Here is a 23,182-nt window from a genome sequence, read left to right on the forward strand (position 1 = left end):
GTGCTGGCTCCGCGCTGTGGTGAACCCTAAATAAGCTGCGGGCGGACCCTTCGCGGCGGTGTCAGCAGTCGCTTGCCCCGCAGCGGTGTCTGACCGGGGCTGACGACCGGCGGCGCCTCAGGGGGCTTGGGGCAGAGGCGCGCATCGCACGGCGGAGCGGCCCTCCGCGGTTCTGAGCAGGGATTACCGCCGTGCCCGTGAGGGCAGCTTGGCACGGAGCGGCGGGCAGGGCGCGGGGCGGTGCCGCTGGGGGCGGGTTCCCCTCCGAGTACATAGCGGCGGAGCTCGGCGGCTGGCAGTGTGTGGTCCTGTGGTGTTAACCTGATGTTCGCCATGGGGTCTGCTCCGCCCGTGTTCATCGGCGCCGAGGAGGTGGAGAAGCACCTGCACCGCGCTAGCCTCCTGCTCCCGGCGCTGGAGGCCGCCTTGGCCAACTTCTCGTCCGGCTCCGCGGGAGGTGTCGCGCAGCCCGTGCGCACCGTGGTGCCGGTGCACCGGCACGGCGGGTGAGGCGGGCTGCGGGGCTACCTGCCTGGCACCAGGGTGGGCGCTGTGAGGGGTGGCCTGGCAGAACCCGGGGTGGGACAGGACAGCGGGGGGATGCTCCGTGCGGCTCTTCCGGAGCCAGAACGGGGGGAGCCGGGCTTGCGGTGGGGAAGGGACCGCGTGGAACAACTTGGAGCGTCAAGAAGGGTCATTGGTACCGAGTTACTGATTAACTGCAAGATAAAGGTTCGATGTTAATTGATCCGGTGTCTGTAGGTATGTAAGTAATACGAGTGAATCTCTTCCAAGGTTCCTAGGAGTCATGCCTGCTTACAGTGCTGCTGATGATGCTCTGACAACCAAGTTGGTGACTTTTTATGAGCACAAGAAGGATTCCTCTGTCCCTTCTCACCAAGCGACCGTCCTCTTATTTGATCCAAGAAATGGTTCTTTAAAAGCTGTGAGTTTCACGGATACTTCTGAGTTCTTCTCTGTTAATGCCCTGTAGGTTCGTCCTTCTGATTCTTAGAAGCTACTTGATGTAAATTGGCCCAAATTTTCGTTAATTGTAAACGAAAATTTGTTTGTGCCAAATGAGAATTTAGCCTAAAGCCTTATTCTTTCATACTTGTTGAACTGTACGCTGCTATTTACTGCTGCGTGTGATTTGAAGGGAGTCTGGTGGCTCACAGGATGATTGGAAGAGAGGAACATTCAGGAAAAGTTTCCTTGCATTTGAAAAGGAGAAAGAAACCGAAACCTTACTGAATAAAGAATTGATCTTGAATTATGTTTTGTCTAAATCACAAGAGAGTTATTGTCATCACAATGAATAATATTCAGTTTGATTTGTTTCTTTTTCTTTGCTTAAACAATTTAAGAATTTTTTAAGACTATTGACCGTTTGCAGTACAATTTAGTCATAATTATTATAAAAGAACCAAAACTGGTCAAGAAAATTGTATTGGGCTTTTATTTCAAAACTGTGTTAGTTTAAGTCCTAGAATTCATTTGTACACAGTAGCTAATGCGTATTGAGGCAGGAGTGCTGTCTGTGGTACATGTTAATAGAATTTTGAGGTTCCCTGTCATCCCTTTATGCAAACCAAGAACATGCAGGCTCATGAACCAGTTGCACTGGTCTCACTCGAGTGCAGCGTATTGCAGTTGCATTGATCTACTCCCTGTGTTGGAGGGCTGGGGAAGTGCAGTGCATGAAGAGTCGTGTGAGTTGGAGATGGCTCAGCTGAATGTGAATTTATGTGCTTCCTGGTTGCTGTAACTGTAACTACCAACTTCTGTGGTTTTTATCTGTGCCCTGTAATACCACATAATTCACAAATTGGATGAAAATGTTTATTTTGAGTATTCATTTCAGTGTGCTTGAACTCTTTCCCTTTTTTTTTTTTTTAGGTGCTAGATGGCAGTGTCATAACAGCAAAACGAACAGCTGCTGTTTCTGCAATTGCTACCAAGGTATGTCTCCAGTTGCTAAATTGAGACAGATTTAGTGGTGTTATATATAAAATAACTAGAAGGAGTGATGTAAATGACTTTCAGTGTGTGTGAATTTTCATCAAATACAGCTTTTAAATTGGATTTAACATATGGGAAACATCAGGGAAAACTTAAAATTGGAGTTTTTTGTTTTTTAGTGAGTTGTGTATGGCTTTTACACTGTGATTGGAGAAGGAATCTGAGCTGTGCTTTTGTGGTTTGTTCTGCACACTTCCCTGGGAATTGATGAAGCTGTCTTCCTCTGTAATTTTCTTGATTTTGTGCTTGTCTTAACGTGCTCCTTTATGGCTTTAGGTATGTAGCTATGATGATAAATTGTTTTGCTTAGGTGTATGCTTCCTGCTGTTCGGCTAGGACAGGTGGGTTGCATTGGACCTGAAGAAAGAGTACAAGACCACATTTCTAGGGTGCAATATAGGTACTCTTAAGATAGTAATGCCCAGGATAGATGGATGACTTGGCCAGAGGTGGATGTCTTTCTCACTTTCTCTGTAGTCACTGGAAAGGTGTCCAGATGACTATCCCTGACTATAGTCATAAACTTCAGTGTCTGAAGATGGGTGAGGTATATCTTGCTGTATGTAACTTCAATTTTAGTTGGAAATAGTGAATTCCTTTTTCAAGCTATATTTGTTTGGGCTGGTAATATGGGGTGAGAGGAGGTCACTCTCCATTGCACAGGTGGGTTTTAGCCTTCACCTCGAAGGATAAGGCATTATGAAGAGAGCAAGGGCTGAAAAATACTTGCTTTTTACCCATCTGCTTTGTGTCAGAAATAAGGCTGATCTCACCACTTTTTTAGTGGCAATATCCATGCCAGTGTGACTCTATCCATGGCAGCAGAACCAAACTGACATAACATTGAAGAACCTGTCCCAGAGAGCTTCCCCTGAACCAAGGGATAGAACAATTTACAATGGATTCCTTGGGCAGGAGGTTATAGGTCCTCATTCATCTTGGCTGTTCTGTACTTGGGCAGTTCTTACAGTTTTTAACACAGGCAAGGCTCTGCTGCCCTCAAAGGAACTTGGCTGCTGAAGGAGCTTTCAGAGCAGATTCTCTATTGTTGTCTGTTTTTGGAGGTTTTCAGGAGTGTTTGAGTTTAGCTCATAGTTGTCATCTTCTCCTTTTTAAGGCATTTGCTTCTCAAAGACCCATGCTTTTATGCAAGAAACCTTTGAAATCAGTGCTCTGGAGTCTTTGAATGGAACATTAAAAAAAAAAAGGGGGGGGGGAATCAATGAGATTTTTTTCAGTTTATTTGCAGCAGAATAAGGGTTGAGAGCCTAAACAATTCCAAAGCTTTTTATACAGAAGTGAGCGGCCACAGCAAATGCGTAAACAAAACACAATGATAGCTTAGGGCTGGACTCCAGCAGTCCTCTCTTCCCTGTTGCCAAATACTGGTGAATCACAGGCAGGAACTAAACCAGAAAACCAAAACCAGCTACAAAACTGAATTTTATTACTCATTCTTCAGAGCCATCTCTCTTTTTATAGTGCTTGGAGCATGCACATTACAGCTCTTACAATGCCAAAATATGCTTGAGAGATGATTTATGGCTTTAGTGAATTGAAAAAGGTGGTTTAGTGTGGGGCTACCAGCATCAATTTACCCACACAGCTACTTCTTTCAGTACTTTTTGGTACTTTTCAGCTTTTGGTATCATAAAGCCTGTTTTCAGCCAGCACAGAACACCAGCACTATGGTTTTACACTAAATTAGTCACATAGGTATAGTATGTTGTAGTAATACTGGAGCATGCCAAGATTGCAGAATTAGGATTGGCTTATGCTGTTGCATGTTAAGTCTGGGTTTCAAGAGTCAGACAATTCAAAACCAGAATTAAATCAAGATTACGTTAGTGCTATTGAAAATAGATTTTGCAGTTAAACACAGAAAAATATATATAGTGGTAATTTAATACTGTTTTCTGTTAATATGAATCAATATTAGCTTTTGCATACAGATATTTTTCTTCGAAAGAACTAAGGGTGCTGCTTCTGTGGCATTTTGATATATATTTGATATCTGTTTAATATGTTGTCTTAATTTTTTTTTTTGTATTTGATACTGTTTAGTTGTTAATGCCACCTTTTGCAGAAGTGCTGTGCATTTTGGGAGCTGGTGTTCAAGCATACAGCCATTATGATATTTTCACAGAACTCTTCACATTTAAAGAGGTAATGACCACATCTTAACAGGGTACATTTATTTTTCTCTATTATGTTTCAGGAGCACTTTATATAAATAGAGTACAGCCAGTGAAGCTTTGTTGAGTCTGGCTGAGACGGAGTTATTTCCCCCGTGGCAGTACTCATAGTGCTCTTCTTTGTGTTGGTAGCTAGACAGTTGTTGATAACACACCAGTGTTTTGGCTACTGCTAAGTAGTGCTTGCACAGCATCAATGCTGCCTCTCCAGCATTTCCCCCTCACCAGTACACTGGTGGGGGCAAGACTGTGGGAGAGTACAGAGCCAGGACAGCTGACCCAAACCGACCAAATGTATATTCCATACCATTTGATGTCTGCTTATCAGTAAAAGCTGAGAGAAAGGGAAGAGGGAGGAAGGAATTTGTTATTCAGACATTTGTCTTCTGGAGCAACCACTATGAATACTGAAGTCTTACTTCCCATGAAGTAGCTGGACATTGCCTGCTGATGGGAAGTAGAAAATAAATCTTTTTTTTTCCTTTGCTTTTCCTTTATTAAACTGCCTTTATCTTGACCGACAAGTTTTGCTGTCTAATTTTCTTCTCCTTGGTGTCCTGCTGAGGTGGGGAATGATAAAGCAGCTTGGTGGGCACCTGGTGTCCAGCCAAAGTAAACCCACCACAGAAGTTAAGAGATTAATCACGTTTTGATTATTTTTCTACAGAACCCAGGAGTATTCTGAAAAGCTGTAAAATTTCTTGCTCAAATGTTAGCCTTTAAAAAGCAGGGAGAAAGGAAATGGTTGGAAACAAGGTTGTTTCAGATGGCTTCTTGTCTTTGTCTGAGAAAATCGTACTGGATAAGCTTTCTGTGGTTTGGTTTTTTTTTCTTAAATATATTTATTGGAAATCTTTGTATTTTATAAATACAGTTCTACAAGGAACTGTTATTCTGGCATCACTGACCAGTCATTCAAATGTAGGCACACACACCTGAAACTGTCACATGTATGATGCAGTGCTCTGTTAATAGTTGGACTAGATTTTAAAGGTCTTTTCCAACATAAATGATTCTATGAGAACAGTAAAGAGGAAGAAACCCCCACCTTTAGGGTATGTGTAACAATCAACTGAAAATATCCTATTTCAGCAAGGAGAAGTTCTGTAAGCTAATCTGTTTCTTTTTTCCTTGAAGGTCAGAATATGGAATCGCACCAAAGAGAAGGCAGTGAAGTTTGCTAATTCAGTTAATGGTCCAGTGCAAGTCTGCTCCTCTGCTCAGGAGGCAGTTACTGGGGCTGATATAATTGTAACAGTCACTATGGCAACAACACCGATTTTATTTGGAGACTGGGTAAAACCAGGTGCCCATATCAATGGTATGCTATGTTCTCATCATCTAAAGGATAGCATCAAGAACTGTTCAAAAGCTTCTCAGAATGAATGTGCTTTCTGTTTGAAGGGGGCCTGCAGGGTTGCTGGTGAGGGACTATTCATTAGGGACTGTAGTGATAGGACAAGGGGTAACAGGATGAAACTTAAACAGCAGAGGTTTAGACTGGATATAAGGAATAAATTTTTTACTGTTAGGGTAGTGAGGTACTGGAATGGGTTGCCCAGGGAGGTTGTGAATGCTCCATCCCTGGCAGTGTTCAAGGCCAGGTTGGATGAAGCCTTGGGTGATATGGTTTAGTGTGAGGTGTCCCTGCCCATGGCAGGGGGGTTGGAATTAAACGATCTTAAGGTCCTTTCCAACCCTAACTATTCTATGGTTCTATGATTCTATGACTTTCCCTTTTAGCAAGGACTACTTTTCGCAGGCCTGCTTGTCTGGAGTCACAATTCCAGAATATTCCAGCACTGGATGTTTGCTAGAGCATGGGGTATGCTTTTTTCCCAGTGATGCATCTTTGACACCATGTTGTCATTTGATGCTCACTTTGCTCTCCATTTAAATAATCCACACAAACATGTTATTTCCGAAGTGATTCCTGCTCACTGTAATGTTTCCCTGGATACTCATCTTCTCAACTAATTTTATAAGCTCCTCTAATTGTTCCTTTTGGGGCTGATCACACTTATTTTTTTTTTTTACTTGAGTTAAAAAGATGCAATAACTGAGTTAAGAACTTCATCATTTGACCACTAATTATCGTGAGGGTTTGAGGGCTTATTTTTCCCTGACTTGCAGTGATGTTGCCACACTTGTTTTGAGTCTCTGGACATAGCCATGTTCTTTTAATTGTGGGCCTAGTTGAGATGACCCTGTGCACTTTCAAATAGCATGGTAATAAGACAAAAGAAACTGGTCAGAGGGAACAATTTAAAGCAATGTCCCACATTCCAGCAGCATCCTACTAATTTTTCAAACTCAATTTAGTCCTTTGTCATTGAGTGTTGTCCATGTTATGTCATGAAAAGGAAGCCAGAAGTACAAGCAAAATCCATTAAGGTTTACAGTCATTGAGGCAATGCATGCACAAAGACCCACTCTCCTTTCTTTGCTTTCTTTTTTTTTTTCTCTGCTGTGGCATTTGTGCTGTTTGAGGAGGCATTCAGGCAACATGGAATTTATTATTCCATAACAGACATTATTAAAAACCATTTAACTACAGTATAGCTGGGTGGGTTTGGGTTTTTTAGACAAGAAGTTGATAGTGGTCTTGTTATATTTCAAAAGTTAAGCTCCTTGATTTGTTTTCAGTTTCTCCAGACAAGTGAAAATCCATAATCTGCTCAATTTGTACTGCTTATAAGGTTACAGGGGAGTAGTAGAAGATTATAGGTTTAAAAATCCAAATTAGTAACATTGAACTGTGTGTTTGTGCAAGCCTTTGTTGCACAATACTTTGATTCTCATCTATTCAGGATAATGAAGGGATTCCTCAAATTTTATTTTTCTGTGTAGACAAGTAGCAAACCCAATCTGAATCAAAGGGCTATAAAAATCACTTGGTAAAGATCTGATGTAAGTCAAGGGTACTAGATATAAAGGGAGATTACTTTCTTGTGTCTCAACTACCCAGAGTCTGCGGACAAATCAGATATTGAATGTTTTTGGAGGTGTTGTATTAGATGCTAGTTAACTCTCTTTAAAAATAAAAAGCAACAGAAACCTGTTAGTAACCTGTTTCTGGGACTGTTAAATTATTTGTCTGCAGAAGAGTTGTTTGTATGACTCTTAAGATTCTCTTGTGTCACCAAATAGTCAAAGTTTATTTTAAAGGGGCCTCTGTAAGCAGAAGAGAGTAATTGTCACACCTAATCGCTGGTGTCATTTTTCAAAGGTGCTAGCAAAGGCTGGTTTGTTTCACACCTATGCATGGTTACACATATCCTTAAATTTTTTTTGTGTAGATATGGGATGATGAAGTGATGAATGGTTAAGCAGTGCTGCTTCCCCTTCACTTCTTGTTCAGCATTATTTGGAAGGAGCAGTTTGATCAGTGTACAAAAGAGGTGGGAACAGTGTCAGTCAAGAATCTCACCTCTGCTTACTGAAGAGTTGCAGTTTAATGCCTCAGCAGGTTGAAATGTGAAGGCCAGTTGATTCCAGTTTTTCTAGCTGTGCTTATGGGAAATACAAGCTTTTGTTGCAGCAGCGCCTGCATGGCTAAAATCCAGGATGCTGTACATCTTAATGAGCAGTTTTTTGTAAGGTTGGACACAGTGTCATCGTTTATTGATATCACTGGCAATATAAGGGGTTAACATCTTACAGAAACAGGCCATATATATGTCAGCATTGCAGCTGAGACCAGGTTGAGAGAAATCCAGGCTTTTTCCCAGTTACTCAGGCATATTCTATTTTTTCTTGTTTTATCAATCAGCATGTCTCCAGTGCTAACATCAGACTATAATACATTTCCACAATAATGTCCATTGTTAATTCACACATTTCTTTTGGACAAAATGTTGTTTAAATGTGTTTAAATATTGCTCCTGAGTTCATCAGTTTTGTTGTCTTAGCTGTTGGAGCAAGCAGACCAGACTGGAGAGAACTGGACGATGAACTGATGAAGAATTCTGTTCTGTTTGTGGATTCCAGAGATGCTGCTCTTACAGAATCAGGAGATGTTATATTATCAGGGGTAAGACTTTCTTTTTGTTGGCAATTGGCTTGTGTTTGAAACTAATTGGTACTGATGTACTGCACTGAAACTTTTTAGAGCATCAGATATAGTTGTTAACGCTTTTGAGGCACAAGCTGAAAGAGAAACTGATTTCAGATTGAGACTTCTGTATGTCTGTGCCAAAGCAATTCACGCTCTGTATCAACCATTACATGATACCATATTATAACGTGCCATGTGTTCAGCATTGGACTTTGTGTACAATAACAATGTATTTTTGAAAGACCAACACTTCCTGCAATGTTTATTATTTATGTTCAGTATTTTTCAGTTCTATATATTAAAATCTGTAACTTTCTTCCCATGAGATATCAGTGATTGGCTTGCATCAGGCCTTTAGAGAATGGATGACAGAAGCCAAGCAGGCAGTTAGTGACCTGCAGAATTTTGACAGCAGGGACTCTCTTAGGTTTAATGGAGTTTTATTTTTCTTCTTTAATGCTTTTGGTAGAACAAATATGACTTCCATTTATGAGGTCTAACATAAGAGGTCCAGGTATGGTGAGGTGTGTGGAATCCCATGTGTTTTGTTGGATAAGCAACAAGCTATCTTCTATGAAAAATAAAAAGCCCTACTGAAGATAGTCTGTCAGCTGCTCCTGTCTGAAAACCATTCTCCTCCTGATTTCTGCATAATTTCAGTATTTAGCTGAATACTGATCTGCTTCACCATGGAAAGGAATCAGTTCTGGAATAGTAGAACTGGAGGAGTTATTTCTTTTGAAGTAATTTAGAAAAAAGTTTGTCTCTGAATGTATGCTTTTGTATAAATATGTATTTCTTTTCACAGGCAGAGATTTTTGCTGAGCTGGGAGAGGTAGTGAAGGGTACAAAACCAGCCCTGCCTGAGAAAACAACAGTGTTTAAATCACTGGGTAAGAACAACCCCTTCTGTGTACAAGTCTGACAGAAAACAATGCTCTATTATTTATTAGGGCCTCCATGTGTGGGAAAGCTGCTGATCATCTTCAAAGCTGCTATGGCAGTGTACTGTCCTAAAAAAACTAGAATGTGATTTACATTTTCCCTTTCTATTTCCCTCTTTATTTATCTAGCAGGACCCATGTAATTAAAAGCAACTGGAAAGCAAACAATAAGAAGTAGTATGTTTTCTACTTCATAGTCGTTGAACACATGACTGTAGCCTTTGTTAATACAGCTCCAACCAAGTCCTTAATTGTTGTGCCCAAGGAGTCTGTCTGACTTGTAGACAATGTGACAGTGTACTGTGGGGTTGGTGTTGATGTTTGGGTAAAGTGGGAGTCATAGTGGATTACCACACTCTGAACTGCATGACATGTCTGAAAGCCCAAGTTGCAATATGAACACTGAAAATTGGATTTCTACTATCACATTAGCTCAATGTAGCATACCATGATAGCTATAAATTTGAATGTATTGCTATAGGTGTTTGGGATGGGGAATAATTCCTATTATTGTCTAATTAGATCACTTCCTGAGTCTTTCTGTTCCCTTTTGAAGCTATATTATTTGTACAGCTGAAGAACTGTTTGAAGGTGACTTCAATTCTCTTTCAGGGATGGCGGTTGAAGATGCAGTAGCAGCAAAATTTGTTTATGACTCATGGTCTGCTGGTAACTAGAGAGAAGTCTACACTGTCAGTGAGGCCAGGAAAATTATTTGCACTTAGTTTCCTCAGATCTCTTGTTAACAAGACAGACACCAACCCTATCTGCATATATCCCTTCTAGAACATTCAAGAATGCAATGTAAAATTTCAGGAATGAACTGATTCTTACAGTTTTCTAATGGCAAGTGTTAGATACCTGCAGTATTACTAATAAATATAACTCGTGCAATGGCAAGTACTAGATGTTTGCAGTTATACTAACAAAGGTAACTACATATTTTAGTATAATACTGGAATCAATGCCTTTCCTTCCTAATTATATATGTAGCAGTAGTCTGTGGGTAGATTTTGTGGGTTTTTAGAGAGGAAACTCATACTGGTGTAAAAGGTACGTACCCATCTGAAAGATGGACTCTGGCATCATATCTGCAAATGATGGTACATTAAAGGCAACTGTGGGTTTCAGTGCTAGAGTGACAGTAACCTAGTTTTCAGTCTCCTAGAACACAGCCCATCTCTGATTCCTAGACCGCCCCTTCCTGCCAAGCTCAGCCTGAGATCTGGAAGTTGCCATCCTTGCTTTCACCACCCACAGTCCCTCTCACCCACCCTCACCCCCTGTGGCTTTCCATTTAAAGACACACTTCTGAGTGGGACTTTACATAAATAATGATGTCTCCATACAGCTAGATTTCTGTCAGTTTTTCTAAAAGAGCTGGCTCACGAAGACCTGTGCAAAAAAAAAGTCAAAGCTACTATTGTATAAATATTACTTAACTGGAAGGAAACTGTACTCAATGCTTCCCTTAGTGTGTTCTTGAGTGGGATATTGCCATTTTAATGTTGCAATAAGTCACCAAAAATGTGAGCAATGTGATTTCATTTTTATCTGTATTATATGCGGAGATTTTGTTATTAATCTGTGTTATTTCCAAGTTCTTTTTTCTAAGTTTCTTGAAGGCTGCAACCATGCAAGCTGATTTCAGTAGGATAAACTTCCAAGTATACAGGCAAATATTTTCAGCTTGGCTGTGCCATGCATCAACTGGTAATTGTTCTTTTATCCCAGTGGATTTTAGCTGGGGCAGGAATTTTCCATGATCTCTTTCCTGGAAGAAAAACCCCGTGATGTTCTACATAAGGAGAAGTTTCAGTTTTGTGCTGTTAGGCAATTGCCTTACAAAAGACTGAGCATCTGCTGAAAACCAGTATTGCCCTGGAAACAAATTCTTGGTTTTGATTAGAGTCATGAATCATATTTCTTCTTGTATATTACTTCATGAAGGATATCAAGTGTTTCTTTGATATGTGAGGATTAGATGACATGATCATTAGATGACGTGATCAATGATGCCAGTAGAATGCAGCAACAGGAAGGTTTAGAAGCAGTTAGCATTAAAGCCCTTGATGGTGCACAAGTAAGTGTACAAGAGGTTAAGTACAGTGCAGGTGTGATATAATACTCCAAATTATAAGCCTGGTGTAAACTAGTTGGAAAAAGGTAGAAAGTGTCAGAGTCTGTAATTTGCAGTTTTAGCATGGGAGGGTACCAGACCAGCAAGTGAATAGGGCCAAGGGATGTGTTTGTATGGATAGAAACCTAACTCCACTGATCTTGTTTATATCAGCAGAAACAAGAACAGAAATTTCTCTATAAGCTTTTGCATCTTTTAATTGTAGCAAAATTACCCCTGTATTTTTACATGTGTGTTTTCTTCTTTGTCATTTCTGGAGTGATCAGAAACATATGTGTTGGCTTAGTCTGTTATTTGGTGATAGAGAACTTCACTAGCTTGAGACAAAAATGACAGCTGTTGGTGTTCCATAATTCAAGAAATGCATGGAAACTTGCGCTCACTAATTATGACAATATTGTCCAGTTCTGTGCTTGTGTAAAACAAGATTTGTATTTGAATGAGACTTGGTGTTTGGGGAAAAAAGTCCAGTTTAATACATACTCTTCTACTGACTGCTCTTTAGAAAGTAGATGGACTGAGTACAAAGGCCTGGATCTGAAAACCCACAGTGCTCTCAGCTTTCATTGACAATAGGAGGCTCTGAGAACCTGGCTTCAGCATTGTACTTCTGAATTCATGAAGATTATTTGGTTCAGCTACAATGGGAATTGCTTGGAATGCTGTCTTTGGAATTTTTTGGGGGTAAAGAATAATCTTAATTTCCATGTTTCCTTCTCTTACAAATTAGATTCTCAAGAATTGTGTAGCTTTCATTTCTGTTAAGATTAAATAGATACTTCTGGTTTTCTTTGACTTCCATTTTGTTGTCTGTTACTTTTCGGGGTTGGGGTTGGGGTTTTTTTGAAGATGAGGAAGAAAGCATTCACGTTGTTGAAGTGATTGCTGCATCAGTAAACACAATCACTGAATGTAAAGGGGAAAAATAAATTGAGACTGCCCTGCTCCACTGTGATGCTCAGTTTTGCAGTAGTTGTCCCATACTGCACGTTCCCTCCTCTTGATGTCTGTCCAGTGCAGAGTATTAAATCCTTAAGGAAGGGAAATCTTGAATTTGGCAGGACTGTGCTGGCTTATAATTTGGGTGTGGATTGGGCTGTAAGATTATGCATGTGGTATAGAGAGCAGCCCTGAGGGGAAGTTGGGGTTGTTGATTAATGACAAGGTCAACATGAGCTGTGTGTGCTCGCAGCTCAGAAAGCCAGCCGGGTCCTGGGCTTCGTCAAAAGGAGCATGGTCCCTCTGCTCTGCTCTTGTGAGACCTCACCTGCAGTCCTCCATCCAGCTCTGAGGCCTCCAACATAACAAGAATGTTGACCTGATCAAGTGAGTCTAGACAGGGCCACAAAGATCCTCAGAGGGCTGGAATACATCTTCTATGAAGGCAGGCTGAGGGAGTTCAGCCTGTAGATGAAAGACTCCAGGAAGATCTTTTAACAGTATTCCATTACCTAAAGGGACTGACAAGAAATCTGGAGAGGGGATGAGGGGATGTTTACCAAGGCAATCAGTGATCAGAAAAGGGGTGATGGCTTTAAACTGAAAGAGGATAGGTTTAGATTAGATACTAGAAAGAAGTTCTTTACTGTGAGGGTGGTGAGACTCTGGCCCAGGTTGCCTAGAGAAGTTGGGGCAAGTGTTCAAGGCCAGTGTGGACAGGGCTTGAAGCTATGGGGTCTAGTGGAAGGTGTTGCTGCCTGTGGTAAAGAGTTGGAACTGAATGAGCTTTAAAGTCCCTTCCAACCCAAACCATTCTAGAATAAAGGTCTCTCCAACTAAACTGCACTATCCAGATGTTACTAAGGAGTTAGATCTAGGATTCACTAATTTAAATACATCCAACTTACAAAAGAAACAAAGGGATTGGTAAAAAATAAAAAACAAAAAAACCCAGAAGACAGCAAAGCACTAAAGGAAAAAAACCCTGAAATATGAGTGTTCCTTTTTATCATCTCCTCACCCTGAATTTTTCCATGCCAGAGGCCCATTTCCACAATCACCCTGCACAGAAGGGATAGCAGTATTGCTTGTAAGAGTATATATATTCAGGTTGATTCCTTTGCCTAAAAATAAATGTGATATGGGGTGCTCTGAGGCTGCGTCTTCAGTCTCTAGACATGGTTCCAGAGGACAAGGGATTCCTATGTGTGCAGTATTTGCTACTTCCATACAATTACCGTACATACATAAGGGCAGCAGCAGGTAGATTTGCAGAGTATGCAATGAGGCAGATTTTTGGTGCATTTTAGAAATACTTGGGGCCTGATTCCTTCCCCCTCAAGGTGTAATTACTCCAGGTGCCTTCTGTCTTGCCTACATTTGGCTGCCCTCAGTGACAGGCACTTGCATGTTAGTGGGTTTTTTGAAAGCATTTCCTGCATAAATAGATCTAACCCAGTGATTTAAGATTTGCTCACTTCTGCACTAGAGAAGTCATTGCAGCAGTATAGACCTAGTCTCAACCCTGTATGTTAGGAGTAGTAGACTGCCTTGCTTTTTACATCAGTTATGTGGCTGAGAATGGTAGGATTTGACACTTCAAAATCCACTCATTGAATGCCTTCAAATATGTAAGGTTCATCAGTTCCTTCTTGGGAGTTTCTTAGCCAAAATGAGAGCAACACAGCAGGTTAATAACACAGAGCGTGGGGGTGTGCTGTCTTGTTTAGTTACTGCACTGAGCACAACAATTATTTAAGGTTGCACAGAACAGGACTGTGATGTGACTGCTTAACAGAAGAAAATACCAAGCTGCTGAAGTACAGGAATCCAAAGAGGAGAGAATGTGGTATAAAGTCTAGCCAAGCAAATGAATTATAATATATAAATCAAAGTAACAAGAAGATGTGGAAAGAAGGACTCTTGAAAAAATAGATCATTAACTAGGATTCATGTCCACAAATGAGTACTCCCTAAGGAAAAGACTCACTGACTAATGGAAAGCTGTAAAAAGAGATTTAAAGAGAAATGTCCTGCTAATGAATGTGCATCTAAAATCTGTGATCTTAACCTGCATGGCTGCTGCAGACATCTTATTAGAGTCATAAAACTCAATAGGAATGATTAATTCATATCAAATAGTGCTGGCTTCCCAAGGGATTAGGCCTGAAAGAGATGAAGAGGACCCTGCTGTGAATGCCTCCAGTTAGACTGCAAAGGATAGAATCACAGTCTCATTTTCTTTTCATGAGCTGAGTGAATGTGTACCCAGTTACATGCAGTTTTCAGGCTAAGGCTGGCAACATCCAACAGAAATGCTGTTTGATAAGAATCTTGGTTTCTGGGACTTTACATGGAAAATGCACCTTATGGGAACCAAGCTGAGGATACAACAAAATAGATAAAAAATATTGAAAATAAAATCTCAGCTTCTTGTAGTTAAAAGTATTGCAGTCTTGAGACCATTTAGGATGTGATGGGTGCTGGCAACTCAGTCCAGTCTAAGAAGAGACAAGAATATATAGCTCTGACTGAATATCTCTTGGCAAGATGTTTCATGTATTTTTAAATTAGCATCAATACAATAGCAAAACATGTTACTGACAAGAACATGAAACTTGCCGTAAATTGGTCTTATTTACATTCATTCAGAGGTTATTTGAGTCAATAATCAAGATTCAGATCCTATTTCTAACATATCATCACTACTAGTAAGAGCAGTTTGTAAGAATCAAACAGAAGTGAATGGAGAAAACTCAAATCTCTCCAGCTTTGAGAATGTTCTTTGCATTGTGGTTTTGGAGAAGGAAGGAAGGGCTTTACTAAGGAATGTAGTGTGGCTGGTCTTCACCAATGTTTTATGTTATTCAGACCAAAAGGAATCCAATCCCCATAAACAGTGCAGAGAATCCATAGCTTTTGGGGTTTTATCTTCACATTCTTTCTTTTTGCAGATTATGCTTGAGCTAATATCCTGTTCATCACAGCCACCTATCCAGAGAGAAAAATCTTTGTCCTTGCTGTGCTTCCTAAAGCAAATGGTAACTTTTCTGCCTTTTGCTTTAGCAGACTTCTGAAAAGAATTGCATGCTCTTTGGAAACAGGAAAAGATAATGAATCAGGGTGCAGGTTACAGCAGCAGGTATCTTAGTTTATAAGCAAGTGTCTACAGTCTTTCCAGGGGTCTTGATTGCCTGTTTTCTTTTATTCACAGCATTCAGGACTTTCTTTCTTGGCCCAAGTTCCATCTGAATGCTCTGTAGATCCTCATCAGAACATAGCATCAAGGCATCTAAATCAATTTTTTCCCTCATGAAGACCGGAAGAAACTCGTCCAGCATCTGTGATGCCAGAAATACCTCAAGGGGTGTGTTCTCTGCTTCCTCGTCATCCCAAATGACTTCTTCCTCATACCAAGGGATATCAGCACCATTTTCAGCATCATCTTCCCTGCCATTTTCAGCATTTTCAAACTGAAAGAGCTCACTGGACATTTTAAAGCTTGTATCTTCTTTCTCAGAAGATACAGTTCCAGGATTTACATCTGCAGCCAAATTCCTTCCAAACACAATCTTGCCAAGACCTGGCCGCTTAAAAATGGAGAGCTGACTGTCATTATCAGAAAAGCTTTTCTCTCCAAGCTCATTCAGTAATTCATCCTCTTCTTTCTCATCAAACAAATGCATTACCGTTCTCCTACCTGTACTGTTCTCTTGTGCATTGCTTTCCTGGCTTCTTGTGTTGTCATCTATCTTTTTTGCCTTCAGTTTGAAGGTATCTTTCAGATTTTTGGAGAAAGAATTTGTTGTATTTGAAGCAAAGAGACCAGGCAACTTTACTCTGGAGTATGTCCCTCTGGAAGAGTTTACTGTGCCAGCCTTTTCTTTCATATAATTCCTGTTCATTTCATGTTGGTGTTTCTCTTGGCGCTTCTCGCATTCCTTGATTTGTTTCTCCACATTCCTCTGGGCCTGTGCTTTGAGTTTGGAGACCTTCTTTGGATTCAGCATGTTCTGCTCGGTGGCTGCTTTGTCCAGGATTTGGACACAATCATTGCGGTCTCTGCTGGCAGCTGCCTCCAGGGGAGTGCGGAGATCATTGTCCAGAGCAAAGATATTGGCACCAAAGTTGATCAAAAAAGAAACACAAGAGATGTGACCATTGCAAGCAGCATAGTGGAGAGGTGTGTTCCCCCAGATGTCACATTTGTCCGGATCACCTCTGAGGAGGAAAACAGCATACAGTGAGCTGGATATATCCAAGCATAGCACTACAGGGGGGTTTAACAGATGCTAAACATTTAGCTCTGCTTTTCTATGAGCACTACAGCCCAGTGAAAATGAGTCAGCTTAGCTCCATCCTCTACAACCACGCTGCACCTACTTACGCAAGCACTGAGTTTAGCTGTGTGTGTGGCATAAGCTCCAATTCCTGCCTGCCTGTGAATTAAGCAAGGTCACTAAGGCTGAGTGTGAATGTACGTGCAGCTTCCCTTAACAGAGCCAGGGTATTTCCTTTGTGTTATCCCAGGCTACTGGCAGGGCTTGCTTTGCTCCTTGCTGGTCTCACCTGTCTTACCTACAACAGGGCAGCAAACGCCCATGTGCAGGCAAGGGACAGCAGCTCTGACTGCTTTGTTGCTGACAGCTCAAAATGGGCTCAGGCTTCTACTTACACTTGCTGGAATTAATGGAAAAACTGTTTCAATAGCTTTTGTGTGGAATATTTTGAAGACTTTTTGGTGTCACTTCCCTTTTGCATATCAAATGGAGGAGCAATATTAGGAGGATTATTCACTGGCCACAGTGGTCCATATGTAATGAGCCCATTGTGTAACTTTTTTGGTAGGTAATAGGTAAATGATTAGGAGTAAGGCCTTGATTACACATTTGTCTCCATTGCTATTATATTAAGCTCAGATAGATGCTGTTGTTTTTCTTCAAATCCTTTATTCTCCTTAAACTGCTTTTTGCTCATGGGGTTTGAAAAGCAGAAGCTCATTTGAAAATAAAATACCACATCTTTTCAACTACATTTAGAGCCAGTGAGAAATATTGCTTTATTTTTAACCCTTGCACTGACTTCACACTGAACTGCTGCCTGCAGACAAAAATTGGCTTGAATCTTTTGATATGTATTTGGCATAATCAACATTAGCAAAGTTCAGAACAAAACTTGAGTCATCTTGTGACCAATGGTCAAAGCAGCCACAGCAGCCCAAAACTTTTAATAATTTCAGAGACAGGGGTCAATTTACAAACAGAATTTCTACTTTTGGGAGTTCAAAGATGTCTTGGAGATTTGTTCCATGGCAGCCAAACTATGAGTGAAATTGTACATCCTATCACATCTCCTTCAGGCACCGATCTCTGCCTTTGAGTATCTCTGAAGGAAAGCACTAACGTATTTGTCAATGGCCAAATCTGAAAACATCCTTTAGCATGAAATGCCACAGGCAAGAGAGATCAGGCATCCCTGCTGAGCTGAGACACAGAGCTGCCCACATCAAGAAACAATAGGAAGCCCGAGCTTGCCACACTGTGGGAACGCAGGCATTTCTACAGGGAGGTGGCAGCTGAGGATCAAAGTTTCTCCACTTAGACATGTGGGAACCATGTGTTCATGGTTCTGCTTCTGTAGCTCTGCCCTCTGAAACTGTCTGGCTGCGGCAAGCATTCCTTAATTCCCACATTAGCAAACAGGCTATGTTATACTGAGCCTTGGGAGTGCTGGGCCATCCCTTCTCCCTTGGGTCTCTCTATAGCTGTTTGTGGTCTCTTTTCCCCATGGAGGCTGCCAGCCTTTGAGTCTCAGACAATTGTCAAACTGTAGTGTCTGTTCCCAGCTTAGTGAGACTTTGGATAAGGTTTGACATTTACTTTGGGATCTCATATTTTCCCTGCTTTCCCAAGAAAGAGGCTCACATAAGAGAGCAGATCTGCTACTTGGTCTTGCCTTTATTCATGTACCTGCAAGGCAAGCAGAGAAAATATCTCTTGATGCCTGGGAAGATGAACTATTTCAAGATGAAAGGGGCTATTGTTAGTATTGCTAAATCATCCAAGGGCTGAATATGTTACAAGCTTCAGAGTCCTAAAATCTGCAACCATTCTAAAGAAAACCATCCTGTACCTCAGTGCCTTTATCAGGAAACCTCTTCAAGGATAGGATGAATTTGTTAAAAATGCAAAATACTTTCTCACAGGAAAACATTGACTGCAGAACAGACTGAACATCTTCTGAATCTCAGGTTCCCTCAGGAAAACCAGAGAGGCTGCAGCCATACCTCTGACAGGCGCAGCTTGCTGATTGTGTCAGGAAATCTTGGATTAAAATAGAAGTGAATGTGTGTGAACATTTTGAGAGCAAGACTGTCCCAAGCTGTCTTCTAGCAAGAAGAAGAGCTAGGAATACATTAAGTAAGAATGACATAGAAATTCTGATCTTTGTGTTGTCCACTGTGACTTCTCTCAGCTCATGTGGTAGAAGATGTATTTCTCACTCCAATTTTGAAAGCAAAAATTACTTTGTTAATTGTTCCTTAGCTATCTGTCTTCGAGGAATTCAGGGACAAACCTTTCTCGACTCTAGATATCTCTGTGAAACTGCCTTAATTATACGAGTTGAAAAATGTCAACCTGTTTTTGCTTCTCCTGAGGACAAAGCAATAACCATTCAGTCCAAAGGTCTTTTTAATTGTGTTATTACAGCCACACCTGAGCTCCATGAGCTATAAAGCAAATCTATGAAAAAAAAATTTATTCCATGTTTTCAATTCTCATTTTTAATAAAACCAAGATACATCAAAATAGTTATTCAGATTTTTCCATACATTCTTCTTTAAACTATTAGGACTTAAAATACAGGTCAACTTAATCTTCCTCTCCATGAAGTAACATTTTATTAACTGTCTCTCTACACAAAAGCATGTTTTCTTTCATTAGATCTTATTACAGAATCACAGCTTAAAAGGTAGGCTCCAAGCAAGAGAGTATGGAGGGGTGGGAGGTAATTAACTTTTCAATAATGAATTTTAAGTATGCAGCACATTTAAATGATACCAAATGGAAATATTACTATTACAAAATAAAACTGTAGAAAACCTTCATTTTCTTTCTTCTTTTTATTTGTTTTGTTTTACAAGGACCCTACCCCAGCTTCTGAAACAGTATTATCATTTTTAGCATTGCGATAGTTGCTAATACTGTAAAAAGCAGAGAAATAAGAATTTTAGGTGTTACTGTCTCAAAACTATTAGTTGTGACTGGCCTCTCAAAAGCATTTAATGTTCACAGGGGTCTACCAACTGCTCTTTGGAAGCAAATGGGAGAGATTTCTTGCTAAAAATGTTTCAAACAACACACTTTTGTACTGAGCCCATTTCAAAGATACGTTATCATCCCAGGTTGTTGGTCAACTTCTCCTCCATTACAGCAAAGCAAGACCCTAGGCCCCTGCTCCTACCAACCACTCCCTGCAGGCTCCATATACGAGATGGTTCTGCTGATGCCAATGCAGCTTCACTGACTGCACGTACAGACCTGCTTGCAGGTTCTGGAGCTAAAGCATTGCAAATTAAGGGAAACAGTTCTAGGCAATGCATTGAAGGGAACTACTGTGATTTTCAGACTTTTAGATCTGAGGTCGTCAGGCATTAGAAACATAACACACATTACACTTTTGAACCACAAGCTTTAAGCAATGGAGACTGATGACTTACCCCCTCCGGCATATGACTTCCAGAGCTTCTAGATATCCATGGTATGCTGCCAGAATGGTGGGCGTCATCCCATCCTCATCTGAAGTATTAAGGTCTTTCCTAGTTGCTTCTTTCAAGAGGTCCAAATTGCCATCAGCTGCTGCTTTATGATACCTGCTCGACATTTTCAGTAACTTCTGGTTTCCCAAATCAGCTTGAACTATATCCAGGGTGTACAGTCACCCTTCCATTACAGGGCTGGTTCATTAATGATTACAAGTTGAGACGTCCCTGTGAGGATGGAAATGAGGAGGCAAAGTTCATCTTAGCAGACAACTTAGCTGCAGCTCTGCATAGGTAATAAGGTGGTGGTGTGGTGAATGCTTTCATTTTCTGAAAAGTGGCTCTGCTTTTTACCTTTCGTTGCATATTTGACTCCTTAAACTTAGAGTGAATTCATTCATCTTCTCTGTGCCTTTGCCTAACTGTTCTGAGAAAACGTCAAAAGGACCTTGAACTTCAGACATCCTTCAAAAGCCATGAATGTCAGTATGAGCAGGTTACACCCTATGTAATAAAGTATCCCTGAGTTTTGATAGGATGAAATGCATGAGCAGTTCGCATTATTGGTGAAGTCCTCTGTAACCTGTCATTTACTGGTTTGCTGCATTTGAAAACAAGCCTTTTCCCTGCCAAATTGGCCAATTCCATGAAGCTGTTTTGGGAACACAGATTGATGTGCAGATGGAAACAGACCTGTCAGGACCAGGGTGGTGTTGGAGTAAAACCACCATCCAGTCTGCAAGTCACAGCAGGCAAAACCACGGCATAGAGTGTTTTTTTAACCACAGGTTGAATTTCATCAGAGGATCTTAAGGCATTTTGCAAATATACATTCATCTAACAGGTATTGTAATCTCTAGTTTAGATAGAAAAAAATGTGCAGAATTTCCTCGGGATAGCACTTTGAATTCAAGAAATAGGAACCTGATGGGCCTCCACCAGCTGCCACTGCCTGGGCTCTGTGTTTCTTGCCTGGGAAGATATGGGTCCAGGTCCCATCTCATATAACCACTGCTTGCTTTAGAAATCATATCCCCTGATTCAGTGGCATTAAGGGCTACCTCTATGAGTAGAAACTTCTAGAATTAGACAGTTAATTCTAATTCTTAGGGTCAAAAGAATTACTAATAGAAAACCATGTAAAAGGTCAGTTTTAAGAGTAGCTGAGAAATCAGTAAGAGACTACCTGCTGCTTAATAAAATGCTGCAGGTTATCTGTTATTCTGATCACATTCACAGCAGCTGCGAGATGAATGTTACTTTTTGTCAAGCTGTTTCTGTGGCTAACCGAATTAACCTGTATCTTGGAGAACTTACCTCCGCAATTAGCAGTGAGGTTTTGTTCCTTATTATGCCCCTTTACAGAAGCAGTAGCAATTGCAAACTAACTCATTGCCCAGAGCTGGTGCAATTACTGAATGGAGTGCCACCTCATTTACTTCCCATAATGCTACCCATGAAATACACCAGAAACCTTTCCAAAAGGGCTTTCTTTCTTCATTATTTTCTCAGGCAGGGATTGCAGAGCTCTTCAGGAAAAACTTGCACCAACATTTTTCTTCCATGAAGACAAGGAGAGTCAGTTAGATGCTGTAAATGTTCGAATCTTTACTCCTCTAGGCAGGAGTCAACCAAAGCCCCATTTTTTCTTCATGTTATCCACAGACACAACCACCTCCGGTGCTATCCTGCCATCTCAGGGCAGTGAGGAAGGGCTGTGCTTCACCCAGGTCACCTCCATCCCCACATTAGAAGACAGTTTTACCCCCAGCCCTTTCTCAAGTTCCCTACACTGCCATTAATACTTTTCTAATAAATATGCTGTCATTTATTAAATTCTTTTATTTAACCAGGCTCAGCACCAAGTTAAATCTACAGGTTCTAGAAATAACTAGCTGTTGCAGAACAAAGACACCTAATACACGCATATGTATATGTTTATTACAATTAGCTGTTTCCTGATGCAATCAAATTTTATTTCATTTACTGAGTAGTGTAAGCTTTTTTACTCTCAAGAGTGTAAAATGATCACCAAGGTGTGTACTGTATATATCACTAGTGCCTAGTGGAAGAGAGGAAGGAGACAGTAAATATCTTATATTTCACATTGTTAGCTACATGATTGAAAGTGATTTGGTGGCAAAAGAGCCCTTTTCATTTTCAATATTATTGATTTCTACAAAATTTTTACAGAAGTACATTCATTTGCTTTTCTGTTCTTTAATTCAGTACACACTGTGCTGATCTCACAAATCTCTGTAAATATTGATTTTGAAAGAATCTGTATGATGCTAAGTGGGAGACTGTTGTGGCAAGTTTTAATTAAGAGGTAAAGCAAAACACACATCAATTGGAGAGAAGCTCTGGCACTTTGCAAGTGTTATTATTATTTATGTCACAAAAGTAGCCATCACAATAAAGAAAGAAGAAAGAAAAGACCAAACAAAATCTCCATCTGTTTCTAAACTCCTGGTACTCGTTCATGTTTGGCCCATTCAAAAAACCTCAACTTAAAATGCAATAGTGATTCAATGTCAAATGAGCTAAATTTCTCAGCCTGCATGGGGATTTTTCTTTTGAGATGAAAGCTCAAAATTGTGAACTTTTTAAATTGCCTGAGTAGTTAGAATGAAGCTTTTCTTCTGGGATTTGAAAAGAACTTCAAAACCATTCCGCTTCCAATTGAAATGTCTTACCAGGCTCAGGAGAAACTCTGTTGTGATGATATGTGTTGTTGGAAGCTAATGAATTCTTTAACTAGCAGCTTTGATTTGTTATTGGATTTTGTTATATATATCCTTATTTCTCTATTTTTTCAGAACTAGCTCAAATAAAATATTACCAGTTAAACTATTTAGGTTGAAAAACTACAGCATCATTAGTTATATTGTTCTAGATAACTCAGAGCCCGATCTGAACAGTGATGTTGTGTCATCTGTTTTGCATGAGGTATTATCCAGCACAACATTTCCTCATTTTTATAAACACCAAATGTGGTATGGTGAAGGCCATAGATGAGGCAAGTAGGTCTCTGCTTGCCTAATGAGATCCCTGGAACTAATGGGCTTAGAGAAGAATGAAGTTAGTCACACAGGGTAATTGTGGCTACACAATTCAGAGATG

The 23,182-nt window shown here is 40.5% G+C and overlaps 2 protein-coding genes across 2 annotated transcripts; one reads left to right on the forward strand and one right to left on the reverse strand.

Moving 5' to 3' along the window:
- Positions 1 to 224: 224 nt before the first annotated feature.
- On the forward strand, positions 225 to 12,156 carry CRYM (crystallin mu). The gene is made up of 8 exons (XM_005143376.3): positions 225 to 506; positions 796 to 946; positions 1,900 to 1,962; positions 4,087 to 4,188; positions 5,355 to 5,538; positions 8,129 to 8,250; positions 9,083 to 9,167; positions 9,831 to 12,156. Exons 1-8 carry the CDS (start codon positions 325 to 327, stop codon positions 9,893 to 9,895), a joined length of 954 nt encoding a protein of 317 aa, XP_005143433.2. The 5' UTR covers positions 225 to 324; the 3' UTR covers positions 9,896 to 12,156.
- A 2,678-nt stretch (positions 12,157 to 14,834) lies between these two features.
- On the reverse strand, positions 14,835 to 20,275 carry ANKS4B (ankyrin repeat and sterile alpha motif domain containing 4B). The gene is made up of 2 exons (XM_005143377.3): positions 20,018 to 20,275; positions 14,835 to 16,518 (listed from the first exon to the last, which is right to left on the reverse strand). The coding sequence occupies exons 1-2, from the start codon at positions 20,179 to 20,181 to the stop codon at positions 15,450 to 15,452; spliced, it is 1,233 nt and encodes a 410-aa protein (XP_005143434.2). The 5' UTR covers positions 20,182 to 20,275; the 3' UTR covers positions 14,835 to 15,449.
- Positions 20,276 to 23,182: the final 2,907 nt, after the last annotated feature.

The sequence above is a fragment of the Melopsittacus undulatus genome, chromosome 8 (genome assembly GCF_012275295.1).
Source record: "Melopsittacus undulatus isolate bMelUnd1 chromosome 8, bMelUnd1.mat.Z, whole genome shotgun sequence".
Classification (NCBI taxonomy): domain Eukaryota; kingdom Metazoa; phylum Chordata; class Aves; order Psittaciformes; family Psittaculidae; genus Melopsittacus; species Melopsittacus undulatus.

Excerpts from the sequence above, each read along its gene's own strand:
- CRYM (XM_005143376.3), top strand. The coding sequence starts at position 325 with ATGTTCGCCATGGGGTCTGCTCCGCCCGTGTTCATCGGCGCCGAGGAG. Across the intron at positions 947-1,899 it reads GAAATGGTTCTTTAAAAGCT|GTGCTAGATGGCAGTGTCAT; the intron begins GTGAGTTTCACG and ends TTTTTTTTTTAG. Across the intron at positions 8,251-9,082 it reads GAGATGTTATATTATCAGGG|GCAGAGATTTTTGCTGAGCT; the intron begins GTAAGACTTTCT and ends TTCTTTTCACAG.
- ANKS4B (XM_005143377.3), bottom strand. The coding sequence starts at position 20,181 with ATGTCGAGCAGGTATCATAAAGCAGCAGCTGATGGCAATTTGGACCTC. Across the intron at positions 16,519-20,017 it reads GAAGTCATATGCCGGAGGGG|AGGTGATCCGGACAAATGTG; the intron begins GTAAGTCATCAG and ends TTTCCTCCTCAG.